This window comes from Amphibalanus amphitrite, unplaced genomic scaffold (assembly GCF_019059575.1).
Source record: "Amphibalanus amphitrite isolate SeventyFive unplaced genomic scaffold, NRLGWU_Aamphi_draft 000594F_arrow, whole genome shotgun sequence".
In the NCBI taxonomy this organism is placed as follows: domain Eukaryota; kingdom Metazoa; phylum Arthropoda; class Thecostraca; order Balanomorpha; family Balanidae; genus Amphibalanus; species Amphibalanus amphitrite.
In genome coordinates, this window is record NW_024882088.1 from 224,831 (window position 1) to 247,712 (window position 22,882).

General features: G+C 48.3%; 1 protein-coding gene across 1 annotated transcript in view; it reads left to right on the forward strand.

Annotated features, from left to right (window-relative positions):
* The window catches only part of LOC122394479 (phospholipid-transporting ATPase VA-like), a 74,654-nt gene that overhangs the window by 43,708 nt on the left and 8,064 nt on the right, over positions 1-22,882 (forward strand). Inside the window, exons 5-18 of the mRNA XM_043391367.1 lie at positions 233-486; positions 6,115-6,264; positions 8,735-8,854; positions 9,493-9,684; positions 12,251-12,401; positions 12,969-13,178; positions 14,146-14,261; positions 17,052-17,186; positions 17,604-17,730; positions 20,238-20,415; positions 20,672-20,881; positions 21,136-21,290; positions 21,685-22,011; positions 22,318-22,475. Coding sequence (XP_043247302.1) covers positions 233-486; positions 6,115-6,264; positions 8,735-8,854; positions 9,493-9,684; positions 12,251-12,401; positions 12,969-13,178; positions 14,146-14,261; positions 17,052-17,186; positions 17,604-17,730; positions 20,238-20,415; positions 20,672-20,881; positions 21,136-21,290; positions 21,685-22,011; positions 22,318-22,475 — 2,483 coding nt within the window. The remainder of the gene's footprint in view (positions 1-232; positions 487-6,114; positions 6,265-8,734; positions 8,855-9,492; positions 9,685-12,250; positions 12,402-12,968; positions 13,179-14,145; positions 14,262-17,051; positions 17,187-17,603; positions 17,731-20,237; positions 20,416-20,671; positions 20,882-21,135; positions 21,291-21,684; positions 22,012-22,317; positions 22,476-22,882) is intronic.

Consider the following 22,882-nt stretch of genomic DNA (forward strand, 5'->3'; position numbering starts at 1 on the left):
GCATAAAGCGACATTGAGTGGGAGGCAAGACATTTTTGGAATCAGCAGCGATTCCATATTTAGCTGAAGAGCTTGTATCGCTTGATTGATTATATTTCGCCGCGCCCTTTATAAAGTCACGAACTATATGATGCTTCATGAAGAAATGCAACTTGTTTTATGACTGCCGTGCGATGTCCCTAATCGATCTCTTAAACATTTCTCGTCTCACCAGCCCTACCGCCGTTCTCAGGTCACGAGACCAAGGCGTTGCTGAACAACGGCGGTCCGCGCTACAAGCGCTCCAAGCTGGAGCGGCAGATGAACATGGAGGTGATCTACTGCGTCATCATCCTGCTGCTGCTCTGCTTCACCGGCGCCACCGGCTCGGGTCTGTGGCTGGGCGGCTTTTCCGACACGGTGCCCTTCTTCCCCTACTCGTACAACTCGCTCAACCCGCCGCTGGAGGGCTTCATCACCTTCTGGACTTTTGTCATCATCCTGCAGGTACGTGAACATGATGCTTGCGTGCTAGAACCTGCGATTGTAATGCAGGGAGAGATGGAGGTGACATGAGGGTACTCAGAAGTAAGGTGAGATCTAATGCTGGTATCAGATAGGACGTGTGATGCGGTGGAGCGTCTGACACGGGTATCATGTGACTCATTTGTTTTACGCTGGCTCAGCTAACAGCGCCGTCATCAAGGTAGAGTTACCTTGAAGTAATGCTGACTGTAGGCTCGGTAAGCTGATGTTGTTCCCAGGTGCGGGGTGTATGCATAATTGTGTAATGAGCTACGATAACGGGGCTCCCACCTGGCCAGATAGGTCACTGCATAGATAAGATATGTAAGTAATGGACACCTCATCTGTTTAAGTGCAAGGGGATCCACCGAATACTGCGTGCAAGCCTTTAGCTGGCGTGCTGCAAGTCTGGCCCTATAGTCGTTTCACGTGGTGTAGTTTGTGTGTGCAACAGGCTGTCGTCGATAGAATCTGCATTATAAAGTCGACATCGCTATTCAAACAGTAGTCCGTGGCCGTCACGGCAGGGCTAACTCACTGCTTCTGGGGATGCGCGGTTACAGGGAAATTCACGACTCACGGAACGTTCAATTCACGTCGGCGTGCAACTCACGGGAACTCACGATTCTGGCAGCGTGTAACTCACGGTAACTCACGACTCACGGGTGTGACGATACGAGCGGATCCCGCTGTAGATCGTGTGACGGTAACGCCCCCGTTCCGCGGTGGCCGGCGTAAAGCACTGCGGGCGCGCTGTCCCGTGACGCCTTTTCGTAACGACGCGCCGTGACGATGCTTCGTGACGTCGTGCGTCGTAAAGTGACGCTTATTCCCGCCGCACGCCGAGCGACTCGAGCGGTCCGCTCTGACAATAATCCGACGTGCTGAACCTTCCGCACTGGTGACAGGATGGAAGCTACAGGTAGAATAGGAGCTGCTTGGGAGGGGTGGGTTGTTGAAACGGATGACGCGCTTTACGCAATTCTAGGCTCTGTAGTTCTGTAAAAGTGTGGTTTATTTAGCCATGCATTACCATAACACGCTTATTATATTTTTTCCGTCCAAGTAGTATCCCCGTAGCTTTGCTATAAATAATTTCCTTGAGCAGATGCAAGTATTATTACGGAGCGAGCGAAACGAGCGGAGTCTTTCCTTAGATTAAAGGGACCCTCCCACCTTCAAAAAAGTTAATGAATTGGCATGAAAGTGATGTCGCTCGGTTCAGAAAGAGCAAAAACGAATATCTACCAAATTTCATCGAAAAATATTCACCGGTTTTCAAGATATTAGACTTTTACTTTTGTTTACTTTTTGGGATCTCCGCTGTTCCTAGCGACTTTATTTGAAAGTGCGGCATTTGTTGCGCGCAAAGCAGCATATACCACCGCGTGCTACAAAACGTTTTAGTCAAACATTTAACGGACGTTCGAAAGCCTGATGACGTCATCAGATTCCCGTAATGGTTAAGAGATAGGGACCACGCTGGTCCCACCCTGCAAGTAAAGGGAAGAAATTTCTTGAACACCATAAAGCTGCGGGGGTTGCGACCAGGATAAATGGTGGTTTCTGAGCCTGGCCGCAAACTTGGCTATCTCAACTCAAAACTAATGTTAAGGTGGGAGGGTCCCTTTAACGGAAATTTCTGAGTATGAGCGGCCGGCCGGCCGGCCGGCCGTGCGGACGCTTTTGCGAGGCTTAAATCTCAGCAACCACTTGACCGATTTACATGCGGTAATTTTTGTAGGGTAGCTTCATTCCTTCTACCAAGTATTGGACTATTCCCGATGCATGTAGGTGACCCCTTATGCACGTGCCACGTGCAAAACGAAGAGGTGTCAGTTTTGTAATTGTTGCAATATCTCGGTAACTACTTGGCCGATTGCGCTGAAAGTTGGCATGTAGGTAGGCCCCCATTAGGCACTGCATATCCATGTACAGTCGTGTACAGGTTGATGGTCCCCTACTCTTTATCCACCGGGTTCCTATGGCTCAGCATTGGCAGCAGCCGCCTGGTACCGGTAGGCTGTGCCGCATGACCCGAGAGTGAAGCGGCACAGTCTACCCACGCCGTTTGACATCGGCTCGGGTCGCCGGGTGGAGCGCTTTGTAGACCAGCTGTCGCGTCAGACCAGCGCGGGGGGAGGGGCTCGTCTCGGTGGTTGGCGTGGGCTGGCGAGTGCGTGGTGTGGGGCGTGTTGGTGGACCATGGGGGCTGGGCGGGTGTGTGTGGTCACTTGCTGCATTGCACATTTTGCGTCGCTTAACAATTGCATTCCTTTTTTTGCTAAGCACAATGCACGGAAGACCCAGCGAATATAATTTACTTGTGCATTGTGCAAAACGTGATTTGGCACGGTATCGAGGCAACCATAGGTCTTGTGCCACATATATGCATGATATTTAGGCAATACGCTTATGAAAATGGTAGATTGATCGGATTGATCCGGGATGTTAATTCGTATGCTAAATGTCGGCATGTATTAAATGAACGGATGAATGAATGAATCAATCAATCGACAATCGACATAAAGATATAAAACCGTATAAATGGCTCGCAACCACTAAAATCAAACCAGATCCAAACTCGGAAAAGTAGCCGGAGCCCCGATGAGGCTCGAACCGGGACTCCACGTTGAAAGTTTTGCCAATGATCCATCATCATTCCACCAAGCTAGAGCGACCGGCACCCGAAACCACAAAAACATTCATTAACTTTGCTGCCGACCTCCCGGCCCCGCCGCCCGCCCGGCCAGACTTTGCCCCGGCCGTGGCCACCATCCGGTGTAGCTCAGCGTAGGAATGCTAGACTGTCAAACTGACCGGTAGTGAGAGGCTCGGTTCGAGACGCTTCGCGTGCTGGATGTTTATTTCTGTGTCCGAGGCAATGCGATTAGTCCACTTTTCAGAAAGATTATTTGGTAACAGGTCTGTTTTCTTTCTTTGCTGCAATTCATGAGGAGACCGTATGGACCCTTGCCTGTCCTTCTGCACCCCACTTGGGAGATGGGTGTTTGAACCCCCCTGGCTTTTGTGAATATCTCTAAAGCGAATTTTTGGAGGGTGGATTACGATCGGTTCTCTGCGACAAGTGACCACACACACCCAGCCCCAGGTCCGCTCACTCCCTCCCCACATCACCCCCGCCCCACACCACACTCCAGCCCGCCTCATCCACCGAGCCGAGCCAAATAGACAGGCCTGACCCTTACCCCCCCCCCTCTCCCCCAGCCGGTGTAACGCAGCGTCCGGTCAAATCGCTCTACCAGGCGACCCTAGCCGGTGTCATACAGTGTGGGTAGGCTGTGCCGCTTCACTCTCGGGTCATGCGGCACAGCCTACCGGTACCAGGCGGCTGCTGCCAATGCTGAGCCATAGGAACCCGGTGGATAAAGAGTAGGGGACCATCAACCTGTACACGACTGTACCAGAGTTGGGGTGCTGCTGCACGTGCGCACGTGCAGGGGTCGTTTCCAGATCTCGAGAACGGCTGGACCGATGGCGCTCAAATTTGGTACACGGTGAGGGACCAGTTAGTAGGGTGCCGTGCACAAGTCAGTTGGGACCCATTTTGCACGTGCGCACGTGCAGGGTGCCGCTTCCAGATCTCGAGAACGGCTGGGCCGATTGTTCTCAAATTTGGCACATCGCTAGAGACCGGTTAGTAGAGTGCCGTGCCCAAGTCAGTTGGAGGTACCCCCTCGAAATTTCGCACGTGCAAGGCTCACCCTCTCGCTCGCTCCGTTAGTCGCCCCAAAAGGCGTTATACTGGTTGCAATCACCAAAACGCTTCCTGTTCCTTGTGAATAAGTCATGGATTGCATGCATCCATTACCTTTGATGGCGGCAAAGCGACGCTGCATACACCCCCATTGATGTTGGCCGAGCCTGTATGATTTGCACGGTAGTTGCAGTGCAGCACACCAGCTCCAGCAATAGGCATTGTGACGTACCGAACAGCCTGCGTCGTAACCGGTGGACGAGTCGCTGTGAGCGTAGCGCCTTTATTGAGCGGAAAACATGCAACATTCATGTAGTTGATTGTGTGGACGAAGGCTGCCGCTTTCCATTACAATATACAATATTAGGGATAATTAAACAATACCCAGCGCCTATGCATTATGTATCTCTTCCTGCGACGCATGTTATAGTTATGTAAAGGAACGTTTATTTCAAACTAAGTCCGTAATCCGGTTCTGCGTCCATGCATTTATGCATCGCATTCGAGTTGACCCGTGAACGATTTGTCCTGCACAACTGTGACGTCATCGCGGTTTGTTTGCCCCGTTTTCATGGCAACCTGACACAAACGCGTGATTAACAACTCGGCACAATGACGTCACTATCGTTTAAATGTCGAAATGCCGATATCATTGTCTTGCACCAAATGTGCCAACTGAAAGTCATACTCAATGTTTTTTTTTTCTTATTATTACTTCTTTTTTGAATAGGCGGAACCGAAGATACCTACCTATTTTTCCTTTTTGTCAATAGGTGTTGTGTCTAGGCTAATCGCGTCCATGAAGACTCCGCAGTGGGCGAGTCCATGTCGCTTTAATGGCATTGGATGGCGAAATTGCACGGTGTATTGGGACATCATTCTGTAATCAGTAATTGTCACCTGTTTGTATGTCTGTCTGGTAGTAGGAGGCGACTGTCCGATCAAAATGAAAGTTCATTGTGTTATCCATTATATCTGCTGATAGCAGAATTGTTTTGCGCTACCCCAGAAAGCTAACAATTTAAGAACTGGTGGGTGGGAATGCGTAAGAGTATCGCTGTTAGTGGTTGCACCATATTTTAGCGATTAATGTATTGTCTTCATGAAAAGTTTGCAAATTGTTGAATAACATTTGCGACCATTGCAATGTGTGATGTATTGTTTCCGCGAATTCGTGTCAACAGACATTTTGATGACTGTTGTGTATTAGGATGATGTCTCTTGTGACGTCATTTACTCTGCCTGGATTTAGAAAGTGTGCCTCATATCGAGAACCTTGGAAGTTGTCGTTCTTGGCCTTGTGTAGTATGGAAGAAACGTTCTGAGTAAAAAGGAGTCTTTGGAGTCAGCCAAAGGAATGAAGTACAATCGGAAGTAGCAGAATCAGGAAAGTACAGACCACTCGATACACGATAATGACCTTTGATACCATTATTAATGTCGTCACCCGTAATTGTCGCTACATGTCTGTTGAACCTGCCATGCCCAAGTCATCTCATATTGAGCTGACACGCAGTGGTCCATTGCATTCCCTCTTTACATTTCCTGACAGTACAGGCGATCACCAACACCTACGGTCAGAGGTGGTGTCGTTGTCTTGACCCTTACCATGTTTCCATTGGCCGTTTGTCTACAGCTTTTACCCTGCAAAAGGTGTGCTTCATGTCAGGGTCATTTTCCTGTGATAAACACTGGTCGATTTCCGTCCATTTGATTATTGGGTTGTGTTCCTCACTGTATCTTCTTCCTTACTTTTTTCTTCCAGGCAACGGACGCTGTGTCGTTTCAATTTGATATTCCCTGCATCATTTCCCCCTCCATTAACGATTTATGCATCATTGCCAGTAGGCGGTGAATAAGTGTTTTTCACACTTATGTATCATTCCCTGCAGGTGATGATTCCCGTATCGCTGTACGTCACGCTGGAGATCATCAAGCTGATGCAGGTGTACCACATCCACAATGACCTGGAGCTGTACGACTCGGGCACCAACAAACGGACAGAGTGCCGTGCGCTCAACATCACAGAGGAGCTGGGGCAGGTGAGAAGAGAGTAGATAGCTAAGTGAGAAGTAAATATGACCCATGGTGAGAAGAGTCGCACATACTGCTTTGTGCCTACACCAATTTTAGAATGTCGTGCACGACACGAGACTCGTTTATGTGGACCTTTTTTGTTTATGAATATTTTCCACAAAATAGATGCACGTGGTGAAAAAAAGAGCTTTTTATTAGAGTGGCGAATCAGGGAACGGAAGCTCCACACGCTGTCACGCTGGTAAGGCGTAGACATTATTCGCGTGTTTTGTAGAATGTATGTATGTAATAATACAATCGCAATAACCGCGGAATACTTTTGCTTTAAAGTGTCTATTAACTGTATTAATTTTCTTTGACTGTCCTGCGCGGCTGTAATTTTGCCAGTCACGCACGTTTCGATCATTCTTCTATGTAGTACGATTTTTCAAAGTCGCTGTCTCATTGCTTATGAAACAAAGCTGCATCACGTTCGTCAGTTTGTTACTATGTTTGGCAAAGCGGGCATGTGCTGAAAATAGCCCGCTACAGCATTCGGGTGTCTCGTATATGTATCCCTAGGCCATGTATTTAGGAAATTTAATATGTGCTATAACTGTTTCCGTGTTCTACGTTTCTTCGCAACTTCATAATACCGTCATCATAACAAAAGTATGCATTTCTATGTTGAAATCACTTTAAATCAGATTTCTTATTGATGGTTATTTCAATTTGGCTCTGGATTCTCGTAATATTCTGGTAGCTGGTTGGTACTCTATAGTAGTTATACAGAAATTTGATAAGTTGATCCCCCGCCAGCACCCTCAAGACTGTCTCCCCCCCCCTACCCTCACACACACGTCGCCCCCCCCCCCCCCCCGCAGCCCTACGGCCCTGTTGACGCGTTGCTAGGCTGCGCGAGCCGAGTCCGGGGTGCCCCTCTGCCCCGCTGCCCCCGCCCGTATCGTCTCACCTTCCGTGGTTAATGTGTTAGTGGCAATTGCCATTGCCGGCCGAACGAATACTCTGCGTGCCCATTGTGCGGAGTCCGCCCACGTGAGGTTTGGCAAGACATTTGTGGCCCTGGTTTTAGCTCAGCGATGATGTCACTGCTATGATGTATTGTGGAGCAATGTTATATTGGTGGCATGACATTTCATGCGGAGGGTTATACATCATTTGAATGAATATTGCGCCTGTACTTTGGATCCTTTAACCCTCGCCCGCACATGCCATTTTATTTTCCCATCCTAGAACGCACATGGGGGGGGGGGTTGCCACCCCCCGCGCCATTTCGTTCCTGTTGGAGATAGAGCTTAGCGGTAAGGACCAAAAAGATTCTTTGGGAAGAGACGAATCCAATGATACCCAGTTTTACCCTCTCAGGTCAGTCATTGACCTTCCAGGTCAGGTCAAACTATAAAATGTTGCTGTTTTGGGTCACCGTTGGATATCAAGTGCGCTGCTTAGCATATACCGATGACGATGCCGTTTTCTGGTGCCAAGCCAGCTAGAACCTCTTTGTCACACTACCCGACCAGATTTTTGCTGCTGAGGTCATTTCAGGTCAAGCTAGGTCAAGGTCAATTATATGTGTTTGTATGCCTGTGTGTGTCTGTGTGTATACTGATGTGTGCACCGATTGTTTATGTGTCCATATTACATGAAATCATGATCTGTTGAGAAGCTTTTACCAAAAATGCAGTCAAAAATCTTCACAAAAAGTAAATTCAGCTTGCCTAAAACGCAATTATCTTAGATGACCTAGGTTGACCTTGACCCTGACCTTGACACCTGTACATCGTCGAACAACATGTTCCATGATAGGTGGGAGGTAAGACTGGCAAAAAAGGCCGAAATCAAGGTGTCAAAAGCTCACAAGGCCCATAGCCAACGCAAGATGTTGATAATTGGCCATTTGGGTCATGACATGACCTGAAAAACAAGGTCATATCTCCGAAACCAAAAATCACAGAAACTTGAAATTTTCAGTGGACATCAAGAAAGGATAGAGGAGCAGCTATACGAAAAATCAGCTTTCTAGCTCTAAAAATGTCGAATGCAGAGCAGAAAGACTACCTGGGGGGGCAACCCCCCCCCCATGTGCGGGCGAGGGTTAACCTGAATGTCGCCGTCCATTTTCATTTTTCCTTCTGTGGTAATTTGTGTAGAACCCATTTGAATGATTATATCATGCCAACGTTGAAGTTGACACCGTGGCAACAGATGTCATGGATTACCACTCCCATACCACCCATGGACAATGGACATCCACCACCATTGTCATGGATTACGGTTTCCCCAACTTCTTAAACATTGACAGCGGGTCCCGCGCCCGTGTCTGACTTATTTGACCTGTCATATCCTAGGCGTCTAACCTCTCTCGCCTACCGTGTCTCAGGCAGCTAACCCCCTTGCCTAACATGTCCCAGGCATCTGACTGCTCCGCTTTTCGTGTCCAGGCATCTGACTTTGTTCCGCTCTCCGTGTCCTCAGGTGCAGTATCTGTTCTCGGACAAAACGGGCACGCTAACGGAGAACAAGATGGTGTTTCGCCAGTGTACCATTGGCGGGATCGACTACAGCCACGACGCTGTCATGGAGGGCACCGGGAAGGTAGGTCCGCTACGTCGGCAACTGGATGACAATGACACTAAACAAGGCCAGTCCTTAGTGTGAGTCCCTTCAGCAGCCAAAGTGGTCCATGTGCCAGCCTGCCCTCCCTTGAATCACCCGTTTGCGTGGTGCTCGCTTATCACCCAACCAACCGACCGGCTGGCTGGTTAATGTTTGATTCCTTGACACTTCCTACATGTACCCAGCCCCATAACACGGGACACAGTTCAAGTCCCGGGTGATACCAGAACTGTGCCCCGATAGTGCCGGTCGGCCCTCTGTCAGTTCGTCCGCCCCCACACCAGCGTCCGCTCCGCAGCACGGCACGGGAAGTGGTGTGCAACACGTCATGATAATCGTGGCACGCGCGGCGATGAGGGTGTAGATTTAAAAACGCACTGTCAAGAACAAGGACTAAGACTGGCGCAGATCGCGGAAAATTGCTGTTACGATGCTTCCATGCACGATCTCTGAATTAACCTTGCAGATTGATACTCGTTGTACGCGCTTCAAAAATACTAATGGTTTTGCAGACAGGTAGCGCATACTCACCAAGGAGTTGCCACACTTCTGTCACTGAATGGCCATCTTTACGCTCCACATCCCTCTCTGACATCTCTTTTGTCCGTGGTTTTCAGTTCGAGAAGCCGTCGTTTGTGCTGAACCGGCGCCTCCAGGACGAGCTGAGCCACATGGACATCCAGCTGTCGGTGGTGAACCACACTGGCGAGCTGCTCTTCACACCCCACGCGGCGCGGGTGCGAGACTTCTTCCTGCTGATGGCCTGCTGTAACACGGTGGTGGTGGCCAAACACCCGCACAAAGACAAGGTGAGACTGTGAGCCGGGTCGATTTGCACTAGACCGAGTGTTACGTTATTGTTACGGTGGACTATCCAGTAACCACTTACTATGATGCAATAATTACATACGGGAATGAATCTAGTTACTTTTTTAGGCGCAATTTCAAAAAGTTAAAGGCCAAATTCAAGAAGTTTACGTTCAAAATGCACGTGAACGTTTTGAATTTGGTCTATGACTTTTTGAAATCGCGCCTAAAATGCTGTAGTTACTTTTTTGTAGAGATACAGCATGCAAATCTGCATGAAGTTTATTTGGCCAGATGGTTTTGATCCCTTCTTTTAGTTGCATGGGTTTTTACACTCGGGGGTAAAAAGCCATGAACTGATAATTTCCTTTGCATGACACAGACACAACTCCATAGATTTATTTTCCGTTATCGGCATCGGTTCCAGATCTCGGTCGGTAGTTCCTGTCACGTCAGGTCACTCACACTGACCGCACGTGCCCTGTTCTAACGACTACTGTTGGAGACTCATGATGAGGCTATTGCGTGCCGCTGCGAGGAAGTTCATGCCCGCTTTGTGCCCCGTTCATGCCCTTCGTGCTAGTGTGGCTTAGCAGACCGCTACGTTGTAGCCGAGAAGGAGGCGGAGAGCGGATCGGCACTCGGTAGTTTAAATTGGGTCAGCCACTTGCATATATTGTTACTATACTTGTACCTTGTTTCCTGTATGGTTCGTGTTTATTGTATGAGGATATAAATAGGTTAGAAGTTAGAAAAGCGCTGTTAGCGCTGTAGGTCAAAATGAGTTTATTCTAGCGATTACTGACGTCAAAAGCTGCATTGACCGAAATAATGGAACTGGAACGATCGTTTTATTAGATCCACAGACCACAGGTGGTAATCGTCTTGCTATTTGTGCAGTGCATTTCCTTCGTTGTCATAGCAAACATATCCGCGCAATTCCAAGAACTATTGGCGATTTTTATCCAGGACGTGTCGTTTCTTGCGGTTGGCAACGTCGTCCGCACATAGCCCTCTCCATGTTTGATGTACAACTGGACATGTTTTATGTACATACTTCACCTGCTGTGTTGCTGTGTACAAAGATGGTGTCTCTTCTACCGACACGAATGAATCGATGTCCTGACATTTGACGTAATGTCCGATCGGCGAGGTCATTAGGTCTGGAGTAGTGGGTGTACGGCCTGCCACGCACGTTCGGCTGAGGGTGGGAGGGGGTCGTGGCGGGCCGGGTCAGGGGGGGGGGGCTGTTTGTGTGTCCGTTGCCCCGCGACCGACACACACACTGGCGACAATGAAAGAAGTCGCCGGTAACACTATGGTAATTGCACAATGGGAATGACATTGGCTTATGGAATGGAGTGTGTTGTATGCGAAGTTATAGGTGGTCCCTCGGTGTTAGACGTGGAGTTATGTGTTTATGCTGCCGAATATGAATAGAGCACGTGATCGTTATTTGAAGTAATTTGCAGGGACTACCTGTGATACCAGAGTATTTATTTTACTTTCCCTGGCATGTTTTGTCATATTACTGATGTTTACAGCGTAAGTGTAATTACCACAACATTTATGAAGCTGACCCCTCCTGCTATTGCTGCAATAATTGGATATTTGCTCTATGTGTCAATGGCTTTTGCGATGCCGCTGCGGCAGAACGGGTCACTTCAGGCTGACCTAGGTCACTGGCTCGAGACTCACCGGCTGCTGGATATGACGCACGTCTCAAATTTATGGTCGATACACCTTCCTGACATCCATTTGATTCGCCTCGGTCGGTTCCGGGGCTAACCAATATCAATAGTGCTACAACCTTGTGCGAGGTCTACGGTCCATTTTATTTTGCGGTACGCCACAATCGTGACCTCAAAGCCCTGAAGGATTGTCATGTCGACCATCCAGCGGTAGCCGTAGCTGTCCCACGGGGACGCGCTGTCCCAATCGTCAGAGAGTGGACCGTCATTGATCCTACCGTCAGTGAACGTTTGATATCGACGCAGCTGGCATTTGCCGATGCGTTCTGTTAGTTCGTGGAGTAGCCATCCTGTGTTAGGGCAGGTGAGCGGTTCATCGCTCGGTCCACTTTGAATACAAGCTGACAACATCCGTGAATGCTGACAGAAACTAATTGCATTGTTAAACGAGGCGAATTTCCATTTTCCACTGGCAATACATATGTGTCAGTTACGACTGCATGTGGAATAGAACTATAAAATGAATACCAATTAAAGTGTGCTTTGCAAGAGCGGCGCTTCCTCATATTCGAATGGCAATTATCCCAGTAAATAGCACCAGAAAACACGTGGGATCGATCCTCTGTCCGCTCGTGGTGGGTTCTTAACGAATTGTGGTTTAGGTTGCCCCCAAGCGCCTACTTCACATGGTCGCAAAAATGTACTGACCGGCTCGGTACCTTTTATATGACACCCTAAGCCATGCCTCCAGCTGTATTTTGATGTATCGGCTATTTTACTATTTTCTCGCTGATTGTCATCACAATTAAAACTCCGGCAAAAATATATCGACTTAAGCCCACCCACCGGCCATGACACTGTATGTCTCTGTCCCCAGTTGTCGTCCTCTGGCACCACCCTGCTGGAAGACAGTGCCGACGAGAGCTCCCAGACCATCCAGAGCCAGACCCTGGCCACCACGCCCGAGGAGGCGCCGCTGGAGACCAGCGACGCGCCAGACTTTGTCCGCACGCCCAAAAAGTGGAGACGTGAGTCACTATCCAGTTGATTTTCATGGAAATTACTTCGAAAGTTTTTTATCAGTCTTGGTGAGTTTTGTTCACATTTGCTAATAGATGTTTATATTCAACTGTTACAGCTGACCTTTGAGTGGTTGGATCTTGGTTAGATCGTAGTGCGGCACGAATAAGATATGATACGCGCTTCATAACGATATGCTTATGGACCAACTGAGCTAACTTCGTCGCTGAAATGGACGAAGTTGGCTCTGTTACCACAACGTCAATCAATTCATGCCTGGTCCCGCTGGTTATGGCTCCCGCCTACAACTTTCGCCGTTTGCTATTCTCACTTTCGATTCCTTGTCGCACTAGAGTTAACTTCGTCATGCTGTTATGTACTAGTTTTTAATCGTTTGATAAAATTGTGTCATCATGCAACAGTCGTTTTTCAGAAGCCGTACTGCGTGCTGCATATCTCGTTATAGTTCATAGGAAGTTGTAATATGCTGATCGACGAGTAATCTTCTACAAAAGCCCTAACTGCACTCCCCTGGCCCTGCTCCCCACTGTACTAACCCTTCCCTCTCCTCACAGGTAAGCTGGCCATCGGTAAGACCGACTGGCTCTCCCTGCCGCTGAGCCTGCCTCGTAAGACGTCACGCTCCAACACACCCACTCCGCGCGAGCTGCGGCCCATCTTCGAGGCCGAGAGCCCAGACGAGATGGCCCTGGTCGAGGCGGCCTACAAGTACAACGTCAAGCTACTCCGAAGGACCAACACTCACATGGTGGTGTCGCTGCCAGGTAGGTCTGACAGGGGGTGATGGGTGAGTGCAGTAACAGCGCCCTCATTCCCCCTGGGGTTAGTGGGGTCATTGACATTTACGGTCGGTCCCGGAGGTTTGGTCATTCATGGTATTAGTGGTCGATGATCGGTGGGCTGCCCATCGGTGCTGATCGGGCCCGGGCTGAATTCACCGTGCTAATCCACTACCCGGTGTTACTGGGTGATGCGATACGATGAATAACTAGCTTTGTGTGCAGTGCGACTTCGAAGGCAATCGAATTATGGTAATGTTTGAATGCCACCACTGATGATAACGTGTTGCGTAACAATGCACTTTCATGCTGGTTGTCATCTATTGTGAGATTATGTTAATCGACGATACATTATTTCAGTTTACTAATTTTTACCTGGTGACCCTCCTCCAGCTCCTGTCCTGTGATGGAAACGTTCCTGGCTCCTGTCGTCATGGTTCCTACTCCTGCACTCTTTTTCAAAGGAGCTGTTTCCTGAGCCTGTCGTGGGTTCTTGAGAGGTAAGCTCGTGTGTCAGTCCGAAGTAACAGAACAAATCATGGTGGCATTTGAGAATGGTAGTGGTCCGGTCCAGGTGGTTGTTGGACAATCAATGGCTGGTAGATATTTCAAGCTTTACTGAATCTTATTTCTATTATGTGCATCTTACTGAAGCGCGGCGCTCTTTCTCAAGTTCAAGCTCGCATAATTTGCATTATTTTTCACTGTTACGTTACTGCTTTTAGTAAACTTATTCCAGCTGCACTCCGTGTTGCGAGTACTGTTTTTGCAGCTCATTTTGTCAACACCCACAACAATGACTTCTTGGATAACCATGTTTCATCTAACTATGTTTTATCCTAACGTGCTCCTGCACACACAATTGTTCTGCCTGGCTCCCTTCCTCCCCTTCCCCTCCCCCCACCCTCCCACCCTCCCACCCTCTCATCGCCTCCCTCCGCTCTTTCCACAGCCGAGGGTTTGGTGGAGTTCGAGATCCTGAACGTGCTACCATTCGACTCGGACAGGAAGAGGATGTCCGTCATCCTTCGGCACGTGGCAACGCAGCAGATTGTACTCTACACAAAGGTGGGACTTTGGTACAGAGTACTTTTCAAACGGCCTTGCTACAGGGTATTTTGATTGATGCAGGGATACTTCACAACATGCCCGGTATTGTGTTTTGTTTTGTTATTCAGAAAGCAGTTCCTGGGTCTGGACTGAAGTTTGAACATTTTACCGCTATGTTATAGGCCGGCTTGGGTGTCAACAAGTGAGCCATGTTAGGATGCGTCGTATCGAGGTAGTGCGGATTAATGTGTGAGTGTGAATTGCTTGTATGACCAATTTGTTTGACGATACATATTGTTCATTGTCGTGTGATTGCATTTCTAGCATTCTAACTCTTCTCTGTTGGCACTGTCACGAGACGTCTGTGAAGTGACAACATTTAGCTCTGCCTTAAGTCGCGTGTCCAATATAGCCTCCTGCGGCCCATCGTGCGGTACTTGTTACAACATCAGCCGCCGTGCCACCAACGCATCCCGTGTCGACCTTGCCGCTGAGCTGTTGACCTGCATTATTAAGCTCCGGTACTCCCCATTGCCGACATTGCACGCTGGGTCGATCACTCGACCCGCTGGCGTCGGAGCGGTTTCACTCCAGTATTCTAGGTTAATTTGTCTTTGGCGATACGACCACTGGTGAAATGTGAGCCCCCGGCGCGCGGTGTAACTCCCAGGTCGATAGGGTTTACGGGATTTCGGTCAGCGGGTTAGGTCAGAGTGATGGTGGGGCTCTGCTGGCGCGATGGTTCAATGCGGATCGACCTGTGACTGGGTATGGGAGAAGTTGGGCCATTTGATGATTGAGTCGCATTGGAAAATGTTTGATAGACCCGGGAAAAATTTGTGAGCAGAAAGCTAGCTAGAAGTGACACAATCACTCAAAGACATATAACCGTGAAAGATGTCTGCAAAGCATGGTGGCTAGCGGGCACGAACCCGATTTAACTCGCTGTAGAATTGATGGTGCAATGCGTCTTTTGTGCGTCGGCGTATGTATTGTTCTTATTATTGGATACGATATATACTGTCATGAACCTCTTTCGCCGATATGACATTTCGTGTCGGATTACAATGCCAACATTCACCCACGTACCGGAATGGGGTTGTGGGCGATGACAGGAGGCTGTAGCAAACCGACCCCCCCCCCCCCCTCACGCACAGAGCGTTGCGTGCAACGGGTATTCTTGAGGGACCGCTGTCATCTTAACGCACGCTAGGACACATTAATTGAATTAATGCGGCCTTCAAATGCTATTACGTTGATGGATTTTTGAGGCAATGGAATGTAATTATGTTAACCCGGCCGGGCCCGGGGGGTAATCCCAACCACCGCAGCCCGGGGGGGGGGCGTTTTTCGCCCCCCTGTCTAACTCCGTAAATAAGGGAGCTACGGAAACAAAAGTGATACCAAACGAAAGGTCCTTACGAGACGATTCTAATGCACCTAAAATTTTTGACCTCAGGTCAATTTTCAAGGTCAGAGGTCAAGGTCAAAGGCCAAAACCGGCACATGTGTAGTGATCTCAAAGTAAGCCTTCTAGAGGACGGCAGGCTGCATCAAACCGGCAAAATTGGGTGTCAAACGAAAGAAGAGAATCTGAGGAGTCTGAAAATGTGCTCCAAATCAAAGGTCAAGGTCAAGGTCACGCTCAAAATTGACCTCAAACTTGGCACTTTTTCGCACATCTTGCGTGCTAACTTCCAAGATGTTTTGAAATGTTTTGAGGCTTATCAGTTCCCTATTTGTGGTTCATCTTACGATACAAGGCTGCTCAAAGGTCAAGGTCACAGAAGAGTATCCCTGCTAGAGGCTATTTCACTGATTCAAGTTAGTAATAATAAATAAGACAATTTTGCCATCCGGAAGCTCTAAATGAAGGCTTAGAGGAAAATAGATGCCAGATTCGTGATCAGCGGGTACAAATCCATCATAAACGACCTTTCATGTGTCAAGGTCAACCAGAGGTCATTCGAGGTCACATGAGGTCAACATGAAACTTGACCTTTTCCGAACAAAATATATATCATTCGACGCGGCTTGACAAGGCGAATGCGATGGTACCACTGCCGTAGCTCTAGGACCATTTTTGTCGAAGTTATTTGCGAAAAAAAACTAAAACCACATTTCGGGGTCGTTGACCTGACCTCTGACTTCAGGTCACCAAAACTATTTTTCTATTTTTCTCTAGGTCAAACGCTACACAGCCGTGCTCGTAATTTGTCTTTATCTCTAAAACTCTATTTTTAGCAGCTATTTGAAGTTTGCGTCTGCGACGCCGAAGTTTGCCGTGCAGGGGTCTAGAAAAATGGACTTTGTGACGTCATCAAGGGGGCTAGGTCCAAATTTTTTACTTCAGAAGATGTCAAATTGATGGGAGAAAAGGTACTGAAAGTTTCGCCTTCCTATCTCTAAGCGTTCGGGAGTTATCGCAAATATTCGCCAGGGGGGGCGAAAAACGCCCCCCCCCCCGGGCCCGCGAGGGTTAAATACTTTGGCTTACATCTGTTAGCCGAAGTTTTCTTATGTATTGTTGTGAAGTGTTGTCTGGTGGAACAGCAATCCAGTCTGATTTTGAATCCTACTTATGTAACTGGCTCAATCTAAGCATTATTCGACCTGCTTGAGTGCAGTGATCTAGCAACCTACGGACATGCATTGCCCTCCCTACTTTTAGTGTCCAAATCTACGGCGCTACGCCATTCTCTCCCTGCCTTTTGAGTGTCGCACCCATCCCACTGACCCCTCCTCCCGTGTCTGTTTTCCGATATTTTTGCACCTCACTGATCCCTCCCCTGTCTGTCTGTTTTCCAGGGCGCCGACTCCAACATGCTGCCGCTAGTGGAGACGGCCACTGACTACCAGTCGCAGGAGATCCTCTATCGCACACAGCAGCAGCTCAACGTTAGCTCGCGGCGCGGACTGCGCGTCCTCGTGCTCGCCAAAAAGGTGAGCGGACGGGTGCACAGGGAGCTCACTCTAAAAACCCAACATACGTGCTGCACGTATGTTGGGTTTTTAGAGTGAGCTCTTATCTTTTTCGTCTCTGTTTTCGCTGATAACCTCTCGGAGAAGTTGTTTATTTTCAGACAGCCTGTTGTTCATTTAGTTTCTCAGTCCCGTTTTGTGGCTTGTTGCCTGTCTTGACCATCTTACCCTAGACTCGTTTGTACCCTTTTGACGGTTCTTTGAGTCCACTTACCTGTGCGTTTTCGGATTCCTTCGGCTCTGACCTGCCTGAAGTCTGTCGGACGACTATATTGTCTGATCACCACCAGCTGCCCCGATTATAGCCGTCGCATACCTGATCCGCTATAACATACCTGCATGACCCCGTGTGACCTCCCTGACCCCGCCTCCCGTCAGAACCTCTCCGAGGAGGAGTACCAGGACTGGCTGACCGCCCATCGGGAGGCCGAGGCGCTGGTCGGCGGCCGCGAACACAAGCTGCAGCGGTCCTACGCCGCCATGGAGAACCGGCTCGAGCTGCTCGGTATGCATTGGTTCGGGTTGGGAAGGGCGTAGGTGTGTTGTGCGGGATGGATTTACCCCTCCTCATTTACATCGTGAGTCATATTAAGTGGGGTTGGTTGCGGCCTCAATTAATGCAGTGAGTCACTGGGCATAGGACTGGGGTGGCATGTGACTCACACTAAGGCATATGAATACTAATCGGTCCCAAATATACGAGATAGACTCATGCTTGCACTGTCAAAATACCAATATCGTGCGTCAAGGCATTTTTGTTCTCTCTTCCTAGTCTCCTCTCAGGACGTATTTTTTTTTTTCTAACTAACTGCACTACGAAATAGTCCGCCGCCAGTGAACAGACGACCAGGAGTGTCCACCCACGGTCCCGCACGACCACAGAACCATACGTTAACACCAATGAAACAAAAGTATTCAAGTCGTGACACTCCCTGCTAAGAAAGGAAGAGAACAAAAATGGAAGCAAAAACCCTGTGCACACAAACAAACAGTGTTATAAATCATGCATACAAGAGGCTGAAAGTAATCAAAGCTAAAAATAGCTTCGACTAGTACTACGATTTTTTTTTAGCATGCATTCATACCATGGTTAGTTAGTCAGTCATACATTATTACAGGGGCAGGGGGAGCAAGCAGGCTGGTCGTGGTCAGATTCATGCAAGGTTATTTTGCCGCCTCTCGAGCCCGTCCAGCTAAGCAGAGCTTGTTGCTAGACGGGTCTCCAGAGGGCGACAGGAAATGGGCTACTGGACTCGATCTAGCAAAAGGAAAGAAAGAAGAAGAAAACTCCGAAGGGAGTTAAAGAGTATGAATTTCCTGTAGGTATGTATGCTTGTTATATGTACTTATTCTATTAAGTTACATACTTCATTTCAAATATGCAAATATTTCCAATATTTGTGCAATGACTGTCAGGGGCAGTGCAGATCGCATCATAAGATGCAGAACAGTTCATATGAGACTGTTCAGCTCCTATATTCATCTAAAAAGTGTTTTTTAATCAGCTTCTTTATTACAGCTTTTGAAAGGGGAACATCATTTACAGAACCGAATTGTGGGGGCATTACTTCATTCCACAGTTTAGGTCCTAGAAGAGCAGAAGTGAATAATCTATAATTACGGTTGGAGAAAGGTTGAATCAAATGTTGTATTTGTCGTGTATGATGAGTTGCACCTGCGTGCATTTTGTATATGTCATTAAATATGTTTGGTAATTGATGTGTTATATATTTATGCATAACTAAGAGCATCTGTGACTTTGCAAGATCATTTACTTTCAGTAAATTATATTGTTTGAAGATGGGTTCAGAGCTCTGAGGGGGGTAGACATGTTCAATTAGCCTTATCGCTCGTTTTTGTAGGATGAGTAGTTTATGTAATTGGGAATCATAATTATTCCCCCAGATGATGCAGCAATAGTTCAAGTATGGAAGTATCAAACTGTTGTAAAGAAGAAGTGTAGTATTTTTGTTCAAGAAATATCGCACTCTTGCAATGATTCCTATGTTTCGACTTATTATTTTTGATGTATAATCAATGTGTTTCGAAAATTTAAGCGACTTATCAATAAACACCCCCAGGTATTTAATATGCTCACTTTCCTCGATTGACTGGTTACATAGTTTTACCTCCAGCTTAAAGTTAACAGAGCGTGTACTATAATGTTGTGTGCATGTTTTTGATAAATTTAAGGAGAGAAAGTTAGCGTGAAACCAATCACTAATGAGTGGCAAGGTGACATCTAGCATTTGTTGGAGATCCAAAGTACTTTTATTTTTGAAAATGATTGCTGTGTCATCAGCATAGGATAAACAAATCATATTTTGGCTAATTTGAGGAAGATCATTTATATATATTAGAAAGAGCAAAGGTCCGAGAATTGATCCCTGTGGGACTCCCATGGTGACCGATTTACGCGTTGAGTAATTATTTCTAATTTTGACATATTGTGTTCTATCAGATAAATAGGACGTCATGATCTGAAGTGCGTTTTGTCTTACACCATATCTATGTAGTTTCGCTAAGAGTATATCAATATTAACAGTATCAAATGCCTTACGTATATCCAGAAACACGCCCAATGCAAATTCTCCCTCCTCAAAGGCCTTCGTAATAACCTCCTGAAGAAGCAGAATGGGCATATAGGTTGTTTTATTCTTTTGAAATCCAAATTGATGTTCGTGAATAATGTCATTTTCAATAATGAAGTCCATTAGTCTACTGTATATAATTTTTTCAAGCACTTTCGACATAAACGGCAATATACTAATTGGTCTATAATTATTTGCCAGGCGATTATTACCTCCCTTGAAGATAGGCTTTATAACGTATGGTTATCAACTCTTCCCCTCACTCCCTTGTCAGGATGTACATACTGCCAGCTGACCCACCCCTCTCAGGGTGTACTGGTATTAGCTTACCCCCCTCTCCTGCCCTCGCCTCTCCTTCCTCTTTCATCTCAAGGTGTACTCATACTGGTATCTAACCCTCCCTCTCCCCTCCCCCTCTCAGGGTGTACGGGTATCGAGGACCGTCTGCAGGAGGGCGTGCCGGAGACGCTGTGCGCCCTCCGAGAGGCCGGTATCGTCGTCTGGGTGCTCACTGGGGACAAACAGGAGACGGCCATCAACATCGCCTACTCGTGTCGACTCTTCAGTCAGGACATGGAGGTCATCAAAATCAACGCCAGGTGAGGACGGGAGGAGATAGGTGGTTGGGGAGGTGGCTGGCTGGGGTGCAGATGGGTGCAGGGTTTCTCATCGGTTCACGGTGTCACAATGAAAAACTCCAGCGGGCCCGCTAGTGTCACTATTTTTTATTTCTCGAAAGTATCGACAGACTTAAGCACGCCTTTACCGCCATCGACGTGGTACAGCACAACACCTTGTCTGCTACCTGGATATCCATTTGCCCATTTGATTGAATCATGCCACGCTCGTCCTCAGGAGTAAAAACGCCGCGGAGCGTACCGTGAACTTCTACCTGGATCAGCTGGAGCGGGAGCGGGCGGAGGTGGCCGGCGCGGGCGGCGGCGGGGGCGGGGGCGGCTGGAAGCGCCGGCCGCCCACCCCGGCCAGCCTCTGGTCCACCGACACAGCTAGCACCGTGGAGCGCGGCGGCAAAAAGGCGCTCGTCGTCGACGGAAAGACGCTCACGTGAGTGGCCACGGACTTGGGGCTCGGTTGGTGCTGGTTGTGGAAACCTTTCGATTGTTGTTTTGTAGGAGGTGGGTTTTTTGGTTGTGCTTGTGAGCAGATAGTAAGAAACAATATTTTGCTTGTCGTAAGTTGAAATTATGACTTATTTCTTTGCTAACTAGCAAAAAGTCATTGACATCCTTAAATATTTCAATGCAAGTCACTCTTTCGTCGGCCCTCTGTAACGTTTGTGTCTCTGTCTGTCCACGCAGGTACTTTTTGGACTCTCGGTCGCAGCTACAGATTCCGTTCCTGCGGCTGACCGGCCACTGTTCTGCCGTCCTCTGCTGTCGTACCACGCCCCTGCAGAAGGCCTACATCGTGCGCATTGTGAAGAACCAGCTGGGAGCGCTCACCCTGGCAGTCGGTAGGTGGCGGCACGGGCGGGATGGTGGGGTAGAGAGCTCGCTAGAGAGCGATACGTTGGCTCAGTTAATAGACAAGCCTGTAAGGTGGTCCAGTCAGCTTTTAGTTTTCTTGAATGTGGGCTGTTATTATGACACTTTTTGGTCTTCAGGAAGGCGCAAGGTGTCTCCGAGACGCTTTCGAAGTTGAGCATTTTCTTCTCTTTTTGCAAAGTACCATAAAAAGTGCGATCCAGTTAAGATTTTGCTTGTTTGTAAGGAACCTTTATCTTGTTTGATCTCCATCTCGTTTGGGTTCTGCATTGCCCTGAAAATGCTGATGGTTCACCATTAGCTGCTGCCGAGCAGTGAACAATGAACAGATAGCTAACTGTCCTCCTCCCTCCATCCGTTCAGGTGACGGTGCCAACGACGTCTCGATGATCCAGACTGCAGACGTGGGCGTGGGTATCTCCGGCCAGGAGGGCATGCAGGCCGTGATGGCCTCTGACTTCGCGCTGGCCCGGTTCCGCTACCTGCAGCGCCTGCTGCTCGTCCACGGCCACTGGTGCTACGACCGCCTGGCGCGCATGGTGCTCTACTTCCTCTACAAGAACGCCACCTTCGTGTTCGTCATCTTCTGGTACCAGCTGTACTGCGGCTTCTCGGGCGCTGTGATGATCGACCAGATCTACCTGTCGCTCTTCAACCTCATGTTTACCTCGCTGCCGCCGTTCGCGATAGGTGAGAGCGAGGAGGGGAGTGACTGGGCTCCTAGTGGTGAGCTGGCTGCTGCAAGTTTTTTTTCAGTGGTTCAGTGGTTCAGTGGTTGAGCTCAAAAGGAGTTTGTAAGATAAGTGATAGGCTTGGTACTGTAGAAGATGCTTGAAATATTTGAGATGCATTTTGTTAGCTAGTTGTGCGACTGCTGACGTCCTCTCGAAGTCACGGCTGCGTCTGCGTCAGGCTGCTGATAATTTATTGCGTATGTATGCCACTGATTACTACCGCTAAACTATCTGACCTCTGCATTTAATCCATTTCCCTCAGGTATCTACGACCAGGACTGTCCGGCCGAGCTGCTGATGGCACAGCCGCACCTCTACAATCAGGGCCGGTTATCACAGGTCTACAAACCGCACTCGTTCTGGGTCAACATGGCTGACGCCCTCTACCAGAGCATAGTCATATTCTTCTTCGCAGCGCAGGTGCGTGCTGGGATTGGGGACTTTAGGGATCACGAGCTTGGGTCTCTGTGGGAGGTTGTTAGGTTGTTCGAGGAAATGTTCTGCGCTGACTTGTAGCATATCATAGCGGTCCTTATGTAGAACATAAAAGAAGTGTTGCCAGTGGTGTATCATTTCACTTCTTTGTCTACGTTCTCTGTCCTTGAGACCAATGTTTGGCTAACTGCACATAAGCATCATCTTGTTTTATCGCGGAAGAGACGAAAGAATTTAGACCGCTTGTTTTCTTAGTTGAAGATGGTTTACTACCGTTTATGCTAACCAGACGATATGAGTGGCCTTCAGAAGCTACAAATCACAAGTAGGTATATTTGAGAAAGCTTGCATAACGTTGTAGCCGTCTGCAGAGTAACAAGAGCCAAGAATCG